This window comes from Dermacentor albipictus, chromosome 3 (assembly GCF_038994185.2).
Source record: "Dermacentor albipictus isolate Rhodes 1998 colony chromosome 3, USDA_Dalb.pri_finalv2, whole genome shotgun sequence".
NCBI classification, from domain to species: Eukaryota; Metazoa; Arthropoda; class Arachnida; order Ixodida; family Ixodidae; genus Dermacentor; species Dermacentor albipictus.
Window position 1 is genome coordinate 162,663,605 of NC_091823.1, and position 12,769 is coordinate 162,676,373.

General features: G+C 45.8%; 1 protein-coding gene across 3 annotated transcripts in view; it reads right to left on the minus strand.

Annotated features, from left to right (window-relative positions):
- The window catches only part of LOC135905210 (beta-hexosaminidase subunit beta-like), a 170,071-nt gene that overhangs the window by 34,312 nt on the left and 122,990 nt on the right, over window positions 1-12,769 (minus strand). For all 3 annotated transcript variants that reach the window (XM_065436224.1, XM_065436225.1, XM_065436223.1), the window contains 2 exons: window positions 11,583-11,784; window positions 2,050-2,136 (listed from right to left, as the gene is read on the minus strand). In XM_065436224.1, the coding sequence (XP_065292296.1) occupies window positions 2,050-2,136; window positions 11,583-11,784 (289 nt within the window). The remainder of the gene's footprint in view (window positions 1-2,049; window positions 2,137-11,582; window positions 11,785-12,769) is intronic.

The window sequence follows — 12,769 nt, forward strand, 5'->3', positions numbered from 1 at the left end:
TTTGCTGGTGTGTTGTGCAAAAAAAAAGAACGGCCATGAGTGTTTCCTCACTTTTTGTGCGGCCCTGTCTTCCGCCATATGAGTCTTCATTGCATTGTCGTGTGCATGTTAAAGCAGCTACTAATGAAGAAAGACAAACACAAAACCACTAACGACATCAACCTTTTCCCATCACGAGAGGTCATTGAACTGACTACTAAGTCAAGTCATTTGATAAGCTTGGTTGGCGTTCAAATAAAATATAGGTACTGGCCAGCTGTTTATGTTATCCTATGTATTTTTCGTTTTCCAAAAATATGGCCCTGTGCATCAGCTAGCTAGGTTGTCACTGCATAAATACATAAACAACATGCAGCCCATGCCAAACTAACTCAAATAACCTGAATGGACCTTACAATAGCTCATGTATCGTGTTATCTGTGTGAGCTTATTTTATATGTAGAGCAATCAAAATAGAACACGCATGTATGATGCTGACAGTATCAAACAGTCTCAAGTCGATCATCCATGTTTGCTGCCATGGGTGAGAGAGGGAGCATGTCCGTCATACTACTGCTTAATTTTGTACGCTTTGGTAATGTTTTGTACATTGTTGAAATGTTGAATGAGGTGTGTCGAAGTAGTAAGGTGGCAACAGATTGGCCACCCAGGCTGGCAAGAAAGAATGCTATTGTTTGATTTCGCTCAAGCTAAGTTCTCTTATCAGCAATATAAATTATTGGCTTTCAAGTAAATACTCCCCTTGGAAACATCTCATGAGTATATATCTGCATAAGGTCACTGCTATACATACATATTGCTTTTATGCCAGTCATAGTAAATTGTGCACTCACTGCTTAACCTTCAATTTCTTGCTGCATGACGTTAACCACTTATGCACAAATTTTTGCATACAGTGAGAACTTCATTCATCGCATAGCACATAATTTAAGGTTATATTTTGTTTAGAAAGTTTACAAGCAGCAGGTATTAAACTTAAAATATGCACGTTTGATGCCTCATCTTTTGTGGCATTATATATGTAATGGGCGGATGACGGGCGGATTGGCCATGTTTGGGCCCTATCGCTTTCGCATCCACAACTCATAGAGTGCTTAGGTGTCCTCGGATTTTGTGCGTGCGCGTGTGTGTATGGGGAGGGGGGAAGCGACTTTAAAGATGCCGAAAACTGGTCAGGAGTTCGTCAGGCACTGGAGTCGCTGAAAGTCTTTATGAATACTGAAAGCTCATCCCGTAGATCATGTGAGAGTTTCCGAATGTGTCGGGAAGGCGCGAGCTCAGAAGTGGTGTTTGCAATAATTGAGGTAAGCGAATGAAAAAAAGTAATCAGACTTTGCCACTTGTCCTAAAATTGGTTTAAAATTAAGACAAAGTGTCAAAGTGCCTGTCAGCAGTTCTATACCACGGATACCGCGAAGAAAAGTCTAAAAGACTATACTAGAATGCCCACCGCGGCCGTCTTTTGGATATGGCTTTGCACTGCTGATCGCGGTTCAGTCCCGGACACGGCGGTTCTGTGTTTATGGGGTTGAAATGCAAAAAGGCCTGTGCACATAGAGTTAAGGCCAGCTTGAGCAATTCCAAGTAATCAAAGGTAATTTAGAGCCCCACAGTACGGCGCGATATATGTCAAAATTGTGGTTTTGCTACATGAAACGCATACTTTATCAACTATACAAGCACAGAAAACTGGGCGAATTGAAATACTTTCATCAAGAAGTACACAGAGAATAGCCACGGACAAGAAGAGAGAGCACAACCGTTGTCGCTCAGCTTAACTGGCGCTCGTGTTCAGTAGCAGAACAACGCTTTTTTTAATTTTTTCAGTGCCTATTCCTTGGGCTAATCAACTAGCTACTATTAGCAATCCCATCACACAATGTGCCGAGGAGAATACTGAACTGCAATAAAATGTGACTGGCATCTCTATGGCAACATAGGGGACTTATGTTATAGCATCTGCCTGCAGATGTCTCAAAGTAGCAGAATCCATCAAATCAAGAAGTCATCCTAAACACAATGCTTAATATTTGGCATTATTACTTTCACCTTTTGTAATAAAGCCTCAGAAGGTCCCCGTAACTTCCGGAGATGTTCATTTTCTTCAAGTACTTTGCAACTTCCATGTCGGACTTCCTGAAAACACAGACGCAGCACAACGTGGGTGATGAACACGCACTTTGATGAGACACGAATTCGGTAGTTGCACTCCATCAGATTTTAACACCATGACACTTGTGCAATCGTTTCTGATCAAACAATTATAGCGCAGTCGAGTTTCATTTTCAAATAATATGGCGGTGAATAAACAGACGTAATGAAGTCCCACAACACCGTTAAATTCCAATTCTGACGATTTCGCTCAATCGCAGAAAACACCCCAAGAGACCTGTCTGTTACGTCGTCCACTTCAATGATGAAAACAACGCACAAAAAATCCAGTAAGAAGAAGGCGAAACGTACGGTTATTATGCTTTTAACTAAATTCCTTGTTAACACGAATGTTTTATTTGCTGTAGCAAGCGTGCCTGCCGAGCAAATAAAGCTGTGAGATGAGACTAGCTGCCTTAGTTTATTTTGTTTGTTTCATTTACACCAAATGGTCTGACAAAGGTCATTTATCACGCAGCGAGGAAGTTCTTTGAAGTTTGAAGATTATTAGGACAACATAGAAAGATGTTGCCGAGGGATTTGATAAAACGCAAAATAACTCCCTGGCAAAGTGTCAGGATCCAGGGATACAAAATTACAGAGTAATCCCGGCGTGGAGATAAAAGTGAGGAAAGTCATTTACATTACATAAGTCTGTGCTCTGTAAAGAACTTGCATTCCAAAAAAAATAAACTGAGTTACCGCGAATTCTTATAGTTCAGTTTCTTCTTTAATAATAATAATAATAATAATAATAATAATAATAATAATAATAATAATAATAATAATAATAATAATAATAATAATAATTATAATTATTATTATTATTATTATTATTATTGTTGTTGTTGTTGTTGTTACCTTATTGCAGAAATTTACAAAAAGAAAGCTGCGTACAAATCAGGCTTGCCAAAGCCACATAGTGCTTGAACGGCAGTGCCTGGCAGGCAGCAGGAGTCATTAGGAAATGAAAATGGCATACTTTTCACATTTTATTATTGTACACCGGAAAAAAAAGAAAGAACTGTAATGAAAGTAAAGTACTGAAGGCGATTAATTGTCAATTTGTCTGAGTGTCTCTTTTAACTTGCATTTACGTAGTTTGAGCGCTCAAGACACATTGAGAAAAATAATATAAGTACACAGAAACATAGTAGCCCCTTGTTCTCTTGCCATATCGTCTAAAACGCCAGGTTGCGAGGTAAGGATCCGTAGGCCGCAGACAACGTGTGGGAACGCACTTGACCTTGAAGCTGCTTTCCCAGAAGTGCCTTGTCACAACATTTTCTAATAGTAGGTGATTAAAGTCCGCCATAAATAAGGTTTTGAAAACGTGACTTAGTGACTGCTGGAAGCGAATGTTTGATTTAGGGCCTGAATTTTATTGAGAGAATTTTCAAAATTCAAAATTTCGAGAAGGATAGACGCATGAAGTTTATAAATCAATAGCTCTGCATCAAGAAGGGTGCGGCAGTTCTGTAAACGGCATCCATTAGAGCATTCAAAGTGGACAAATTTGCTATGTCAATTTATGTCTTACGTGAATTTGTTGCGTTGTGTGCCAGGGTTCTGCAAAACCTGTATTTCCATATTAGTGAATTTTGTTAAGTTAATGTATTCCATATAAATTTTGTCCGCTTTAGATACACTATAATATGCAATTCGCAGAATTGTGATAATATTTTCCTTTCTTACTCGGCGAATTGTAATTTGGATAGTTCCGCTTACTGAATATTTTCGATTTTTACCAATTTTTAATAAAAATTTGACAATCTAAACGAAAAATTCGAAACAAAGAGCCACTAGATTTCAAGCTTGTTTTTTAAATGCCGCACACCTGGTCAAATTTGGTGTAGTGATTGCCGAGAAAAGCGAATTCTCCTTTTACAAGTATTCAGAAAGGAACACTCGAGCTAAAGCTTCCTCTTAATACACTATAACACAAAGCAAGCACAATAACTTTTCGAACAGAGAAGGGCATATACCATCTCAAACTGTACAACACACATGCTATTGCACGAAGTCATTTGCATAGATAATCTAAATGGGAGTTCCAGGAAATATCACTGTCGAAGTACAAACGAGGGATCTTACAGAAGTCACGTAATTTAAAGGTTTACACAGACATGGTAAACACTTTGAATTGTGTAGCGCTAACGGATAATGGATGTTTAGTTCTTCAGAGGACTGTGAAAACAAATTAGTTTTGTCTTAGACGCATCAATATTGATTAACTTAGCAGAGAACCAGTTCTTCATGGCTACTGCTTGTACGGAAGTAATAGCATGCACATAGTGGGGTTGACTGAGTTATAATGACAGTATCATCTCCGTACTGATACAATCCAACAGACCATACCAGAAAGGTCGTTCACATAAATATTGTTGCGTGCGAAGGAGACCGTTTGTAACCCTTACGGATGAAGGGGACCGTTTACTTGAAGTCGCGGAGGTGAGCGCAAGAGCGGTCAGCTGGTTTATCAACTGAGCGTCGTCCTCTTCTTCCTTCCTCCACCCGTGACCGCAAGCACGTTCACTGGTCTTCGTTTTCTTCATGCGTTACATTCCTCTCGTCGCAGACGAAGCCCGCCGGGCGAGTCAATCCATGTGTCTTGACGTGAACAATTTCAAGCGGGCGACATGGACCACTTGTGTCTTGGCAGCTCTTCTACCACTCGCCGTGAGGCGAGCTATGTTATACGTGACTTCCGTGAGTCTGTCAATAATCACAAACGGTCCATCGTAGGTGGCCAAAAGCTTTTGGCATAACCCGCGTTTCCGTACTGGAGTCCACAGCCAGACTAAATCACCAGGGCGATAGGTTACCGGACGGTGGCGAATGTCGTAGCGTGCTTTTGATCTGTCCTGCGATGCCAAAGTGCGCAAACGAGCAATACGACGAGCTTCTTCGGCGAGGCAGAGAGTCTCGGCGACAGTGGGATTTTCGTGACTGCAGAAGGGGAAAACAGTGTCGATTGAGTACCGGGGTGGCCGTGCCTACAGCAGGAAGAAAGGGCTATAGCCGGTGGTCTCGTGCTTGGCGGTGTTGAACGCGTACGTGATAAAAGGCAGTACGTCATCCCAGTTCTTGTGGTCGGATGACACGTACATAGATAGCATGTTTACAATTGTTCGGTTGGTGCGCTCCGTAAGCCCATTCGTTTGTGGATGGTATGGTGTCGAGTGACGCAAGTGGGAATCACACAAACGAAGCAGCTCCTCTACGACGTCTGCTGTGAATTGTCGTCCACGGTCGCTGATGATCACGCGAGGCGGACCATGTCGCAGGATCACATATTGCAGCAGGAATGTTGAAACGTCAGTGGCAGTTGCGGAGGGCACTGCCGCCGTCTCGCAGTAGCGTGTGAGGTAGTCGACGCAAACAACTATCCAACGGTTTCCCTTGGCTGATTTTGGAAATCGGCCTAAGAAGTCAATGCCCACTTGTTGGAAAGGCGTGCTTGGAGGCGGGATCGGCTGCAGAAGACCTGCTGGAGCAGTAGATGGCCGTTTGTGGCGCTGACACTGCATGCAGCTGGCCACATACGTCTGAACAGATTGTCGCATTCCAGGCCAATAAAAGCGTTCCTGAATCCGGTAGAGCGTCCTCGCCGAACCTAGATGGCCAGACGTAGGGTCGTCGTGCATAGCACTCAGAATCGCTGTGCGAAGGCTCTCCGGCACCACTAGGAGAAAACGTGCGCCAGTGCTGGAAAGGTTCTTCTTATAGAGGAGTCCATCACGTACACAGAAATGGTTTGCTGTCGTCGAGGCGGTCGTAGCGGTGAAGAGCGGTGTTAATTTACCGTCTTTTCGCTGTTCGGTTTTGAAGCAGTCGACGTCTGGAAAACGCGGCGACACAGAAGCCACGAGGTGATCGAAGTCGTCGGCGTCACAGTCCGTAGTACTAAGTGGCATACGCGAGAGACAGACCGCATCAGCGTGTCGTCGACCACTTTTATAAGAGACGGTGAAGCTGTATTCTTGCAGTCGGAACGCCCAGCGCGCAAGGCGGCCACAAGGGTCACGAAGATTCACAAGCCAACATAATGAGTGGTGGTCGGTGACCACTGTAAAGGGGCGTCCATACAGGTAAGAACGAAACCGCTGAACCGCAAATATTACCGCGAGGCATTCTTGTTCCGTCACAGTGTAATTCTGCTCGGGCCTACTTAATGAGCGGCTTGCATATGCGATCACGTGTTCGCAGTCACCGTAGCGTTGAACGAGGACGGCACCAATACCTATGCCACTGGCATCTGTATGGAGTTCTGTCGGAGCTGAAGGACTGAAGTGTTGAAGAACCGGTCGTGATGTCAGCAGGAACTTCAACTGACGAAAAGAAGAGTCACACTCCGGAGTCCACTCAAAGGGGGTGTCCTTCCGTAGCAGGCATGTCAGCGGATACGCAACGTCGGCGAATTTAGGAATAAATCGGCGGAAATAGGAACAAAGCCCCAGAAAACTACGGAGCTCCTTGACACAGCGCGGTGCACTGAACGCTTCAACGGCTGCTGTTTTCTGGGGATCAGGGCGGATGCCATCCTTGTCGACGAGGTGCCCAAGCACAAGGGTTTGGCGGTCTCCGAAGTGGCATTTCTTAGAGTTTAACACGAGACCAGCGTTTCTGATGCAGTTCAGGACAATATCCAGACGCGAGTTGTGTTCGCTGAAGGTGCGGCCAAAGATGACGACGTCGTCGAGGTAGCACATGCAGATGTTCCACTTCAAGCCACGCAATACAGTGTCCATAAATCTCTCGAAAGTTGCCGGAGCGTTGCACAATCCAAATGGCATCACATTAAATTCGAAGAGCCCGTCAGGGGTTACAAAGGCAGTCTTCTCCTTGTCGTCAAGATGCATCGGAATTTGCCAATAGCCGGATCGTAAATCTACTGAGGAAAAGTAAGAGGCGGAATGAAGGCAGTCTATTGCGTCATCAATACGTGGGAGTGGGTACACGTCCTTTATTGTTACAGCATTCAAACGGCGATAGTCGACGCAAAATCTCCAAGATCCATCTTTTTTTTAACAAGAATCACTGGAGCTGCCCACGGACTTGCTGACTCTTGTACGACTCCCTTTTTAATCATTTCTTGCACTTGTTCGTTGATAATCTGGCGCTCTGATGGTGAAACACGATATGGCTTTTGTCTAATCGGATTTGCCGAACCCGTGTTGATGGTATGGCGCGTCCGAGACGCAGGGATTGCAGGTATATTGTACTTCTGCGCAAAGTCGAATACCGAAACGTGCTTCGAAAGCACACCCACTAACGTTCGGCGTTCACTCGTGCTGAGCGATTTATTCACCATCGACAAAAGGGCCTTTTCCGAACTGTGGCCATCACGTTCTTCCGGCACATCTGTAAGTTCAGCCACTGATAAGGACGCGTGTTCCCTGGCGAAGGCTAATTTCATGCCATCTGATAGTATAACGGGCTCCTTAGAACAGTTTACGGTCCATAAGCCAGTGCGTCCACCTTTGATCGACACCACACAATGTGGCACCAACACATTCTTCTTCATACAGTTAAAGTGCATCGGTTCTACGGTAGCGTCGAAGCAGTCGGAATCGGCGCCGCAACAGACAACGGGAACGCAAACGGTAGATGATGCAGGTATGACCGTATCACCACAAACACACAGTGCAGTTTCGCGATCTACAGGGTTCTCCAGGAGTCCTGATGGAATCCTACAACTTAAGAATACTTTTCCTGTGCGGCAGTCGACAGTAGCACCACACTCCCGCAAGAAGTCCATGCCGAGAATAACATCATGAGTCGACCGAGGAATAATTACAAACTCTGTCGTAATAACATGGCCTCCCAAAAATACGTCAGCACTACACACACCAATAGGTCGCAATGGCTCACCACTCACTCCACAGAACTTTGAATCTTCGTCCCATTTAAACAAAACCTTTCGCCCTAACACGTGTTTAAACGAGACACTCATGACGGAAATTGTTGCGCCTGTGTCCACCAGAGCCATCACAGGGACATTATCTACAAGCACGCGCACTTTGTTTTTCAACATCAACACAGGAGGTATTTCTGTCAGTAGCACGTCTCCAGCGACCTCACCTCCATCGGCCGCGCTAGCTAGTTTTCCGGTGACGAAGGGGACGTGGTGCGATGCCGCGGTGAGGGAGAACGGGGAGCACGACGTTGCGGTGGGGGTGTCAAACTCCTGTCAGATGCCGGGGAGCGATTCCGGGAGCTGCTGAGCCAATACTCGTCGCCAGATGATACGTGTGCTGGCCACGGGGCAGCGTGTGACCGTCCGGAGGGCCGAGAAAACTCTGAGGGCTGGCCATACCACGTGGTCATACGCTGGTTGCAAAACCGCGATATATGACCCGGGACACCACAGGAATACCACACCGGGAGAGGTCGAAACCTTGGTTGATCGTCGATGAAGCGGATATTAACATTTTCCCGCGTGTAGTGGGTTGGTTCGTGGCGCGTGTCACGACGATACATCGGGCGTCGAGTAGGCGTGCGTTGAGCGCGTTGGTCATAGCGCGGAGCCGGAGGGCGTGTTGTCATCCTCGGCTGTGGGGCTGCGCTGTACTCTACGGCCGCTGCGGTAACCATCGGTTGCCAAGGGGTCGAATGTGGCGTCGTCATAGCCTCACGTGACGTGTACACCACATGGTGGTCAGCAGTTGAATGCAACTCCTCGCGGCGGGAAAGTTCCTCGCGGACGATCTGTCGGATGGTGGAAGGAAGGTCCAGGCAAGGACTCGTGTCCACACTGGCAACCGTCGTCACGTTTGCCAATCGACCAAACTTTGGCGCAATCCGATGCATCTTGAGCGTTTCAAAAGTTCTGCAGTGCCGAATGACGTCAGACACAGAACTGAGGCTCTCCTTTCCAATTAGAAAATTGTATACATCCTCAGTCACTCCTTTCAGCAAATGTCCGACTTTATCTTCTTCTGACATGCGAGCACTGACCACCTTGCACAGCTTTAATACTTCTTCGATATATGTTGTGCATGTCTCACCTAGTAGCTGCGCCCGTTGAGACAGTGTCTGCTCCGCACGCTTCTTTTTGGCAACTGAGTCCCCAAAACAAGCGTTTAGCTCGTCCACAAAATGTTTCCACGTCGTAAGCGCGTCCTCGTGGTTCTCATACCACACGAGGGCGGTATCGGTCAGGGAAAACACCACATTGGTGAGCTGAGCAGTTGCATCCCACCCGTTGGATTTGCTCACTCGTTTGTAGTGGACGAGCCACTCGTCGGCATCTTCCCCCGCTTTGCCTCCGAAGGTGGGTGGAACTCGGTAGTATGGCAGCGGACTGCTAGGCGCTGCCCTCGGAGTGGCTCCTTCTTCTGGCATGTCGAAGATGGTCACGGCTGATGGCGGGAGGCCGGCAAGTCGACGGCTTCGACGAAGCTGCGGCAGTGATGGTTCCGTTGTTGGGAGCGTTACCCCGCACCTCCACCACTTTGTTGCGTGCGAAGGAGACCGTTTGTAACCCTTACGGATGAAGGGGACCGTTTACTTGAAGTCGCGGAGGTGAGCGCAAGAGCGGTCAGCTGGTTTATCCACTGAGCGTCGTCCTCTTCTTCCTTCCTCCACCCGTGACCGCAAGCACGTTCACTGGTTTTCGTTTTCTTCATGCGTAACAATATTATATAACAGTGGACTTAGTACACAGCCTTGCGGGACGCCGGATTTTATTAATAAGAAATTGCTCTTAGCCTGCCCGAGTGAAACCTGCTGGCACCTGTAATGCAGAAAGTTTTTCAGGAGCGTCAAGAATGTGCCCCGAAAACCTAACATGGACAGCGTGGTTAACAAAATGCCTTGACTCACGCTGTCGAATGCCTTGCTGACGTCAAAAAAGATTACGCATACAATCTGGTTACTTTCGAAAGTTTAACACGTCAGACAGATCTTCAAGAAGCGCTTGCGTACCTTTACCTGGAATGAAACCATAATGGGAAGGGGATAGAATTCCTTGCTTATCCAACAAACTTGTCATTGTCAGCAATAAATGTTTTTACAATACTTGAGATAAGTAGGGCAACACAGAAATCGGGCGATAGTTTTCTATTTTATTATGGGCTTCTGCCTTAAAAAGTGGATTTACTACCACAGTTTTCATACTTAAAGGGATTGTACCACTGGAAATTATTAATATTGTTACGGAAGGATGAAAAGCGACAGCAACACATCTTTGATGACGCCAAAAATGGCATAGGTCATCTACATAAATAACATCAACACCTGGTGATTTCTTACACTTTATACTAAATATAATTGGCTTAAGTTCGTCTTCGGCTAGCAGAAATAGATGCGCATGACTCTAATGTACTTTTATGCAACGTACACGTCGGTCGAAGTGGTGATGCATTACCCGATACCCGAAAAAATGAAGTATTATAATCATTAGCAAGAGTAGATCATTTGTAATAAATGTAGTGAAATCACGTTCGCGATTAGCATGCTTACTAGCGCCTCTGATGTTATTTATTAATAACCATGTTCTCCTGGTATCTGCCCGAGCGGATTTAAATTCATCCCGTATTTGTACTCGCTTAGCGCGACGAAACATCGCATTTGCCTTATTTCTCGCAGCTCTGAATCTAGAGCGCATCGCTTCCGAAGCCTGATAACGTTTTGTTGGCGCCCAAAGAATGTCCTTTTCTTTTATAGCAGCCAGTAGTTTTGACAAATCCATATGTTTGACGAGTACGCTACGTGTGACCGCCTTCTTAAGCTGGTGTAACGCATCAACAAGCCTGTGGCATATATCGGCTCGTGCGATATAATTTTTAAAAAACGTTCCAGTAATAGTTCGATACTAACGTGTAAAACGTTTTTGAGTCACAGATGGAAACTTCTTTCTTATTGGACGCCATAGGGGGGCCGGCGGGGGGGGGGGGCAGATGGGCGAATTGCCGAGGCAACGAGCAACAGAAGAATGATCGCAAAGTTTTGTCTCCACGACGGAAGATTGCAAGATCGAAGTTTGAGCACGAATATTTATGTGATGAATGCAGGAAGCGCGGGAAGCCGGAAGTCACCGGATAAACAAATACGCGTATCAACCGTATACCACATTTTTAGTTCGTTTCATTTTTTTGTGGCACTGCGTCCCACATAATGTGCTTGTATATCTCCTAGTGTGTTGTATATGCACGCTGCAAAGACGGGTACTGCAGTTGATGAAGGATGCTTCATAGCAGCTTTAACCTCTCTTCCCTAGCATATTTTCTGTATCTCATGTAGGTGTTGCGGGAGATGAACTGAACCCATCCCGTCTAAATATTGTCACCACTTTGGTTTTTGCAATCGCTGCTTTACACTTTTCTGTCCTGCGGTACATTGTGTATTCTTTTTCTCCTAAGCGATGGAAATGCTTCAAGCGACTATCACGGTATGAATACGGTATAGATTAGCCTTCGCAAGCATACCAGCAGTCGAGGCCTAGCTCGTCCCCGCCCAGGTGTAGGTAGCCATCCGGGAACAGGCGTGCCACTTCTGCCAAAAGCCTATCCAGGAACTCGAACGTGGCATTCTGTGTCGGGTTGAGCGAGCCCACGCTTCCGCTGCTTTCTTCCTCCTCACATTTGGCCAGCAGGTGAGGGAACGCCCTGCCCCACGACTTCGTGCGACCTATGAGGGCGAAGCGAACAAGCAAGAAAGAAACAAAAAGAAAGGAAGAGAACGTTCAGAGCCGCATTGTATGCATGCACAGTTCTCCCAACAAAATGGTGCCCATTCACTCAGGCATGAATGCACGTGCAGACTCTTCGCACGCCTCACCTCTTCAGTTAAAGCATATCGTTATCATGTTCTCCCTCTTGACGCTGGGATTTACATTGCTCAAAGTGGGGCTATTAGTCACTGGATATAGAAAACCCATGCCCTTCCTGTGTATTCTATCTTGGTCTATTTTACTGACCGTGCATATGTATACCCATTATAGGGGATTGGCCAAGAGTGCGATGACGTTTTAAACATTCGTCTTTGTACCACGCTGTAACCACGTTCCAAACACTTGACTAGCTTCTTTTTCAACATATCTGTCTTAACAGGCGCCCTAGCACTGTCGTGCTTGTCTTGTTAGGTCGACCGCGTTTCGACCTGCCCCTGTCACTGCCAGTCACATACTATACTTAAACCTAATTAATCATTTCCGTAGAATCCCACTTCTTGATTTTTCTTCAACGGCGAAGCTTCTTGTCTGAGAAATTTTTGTGGGTTTTCTTTAAGATTCGCGGTACTCCTGGCTGGATGACAATTTTTCCTCTTGGAACACGTGTATCTTAGTTGCTAAGAATATTTATGCACAAAATAGGTAGTATACAAAACCAAGTAGCAATGATATCTCCAGGTCCGCTGATATTGAATGTTCACAGAACTTAATAAAGACTGTGCTTTGGTAAAAGTAGCATCTGCTACCGCGTGACAGGAGGTAATAATTTTCAGCTTACTTGGTCACGTGATCTGGCTGTGTAGTTTATTCGTTTCCGCTAGAGAAGATTACTGCCGTAGTGGTGCCGCTTCCCATTGAACATTGTCTTTCGCAACTGCTTTCACAACCGCTGATATCAGAGTAATAGAACAAGATTAATTTTCGATTCCTCGGAAGGCGGCG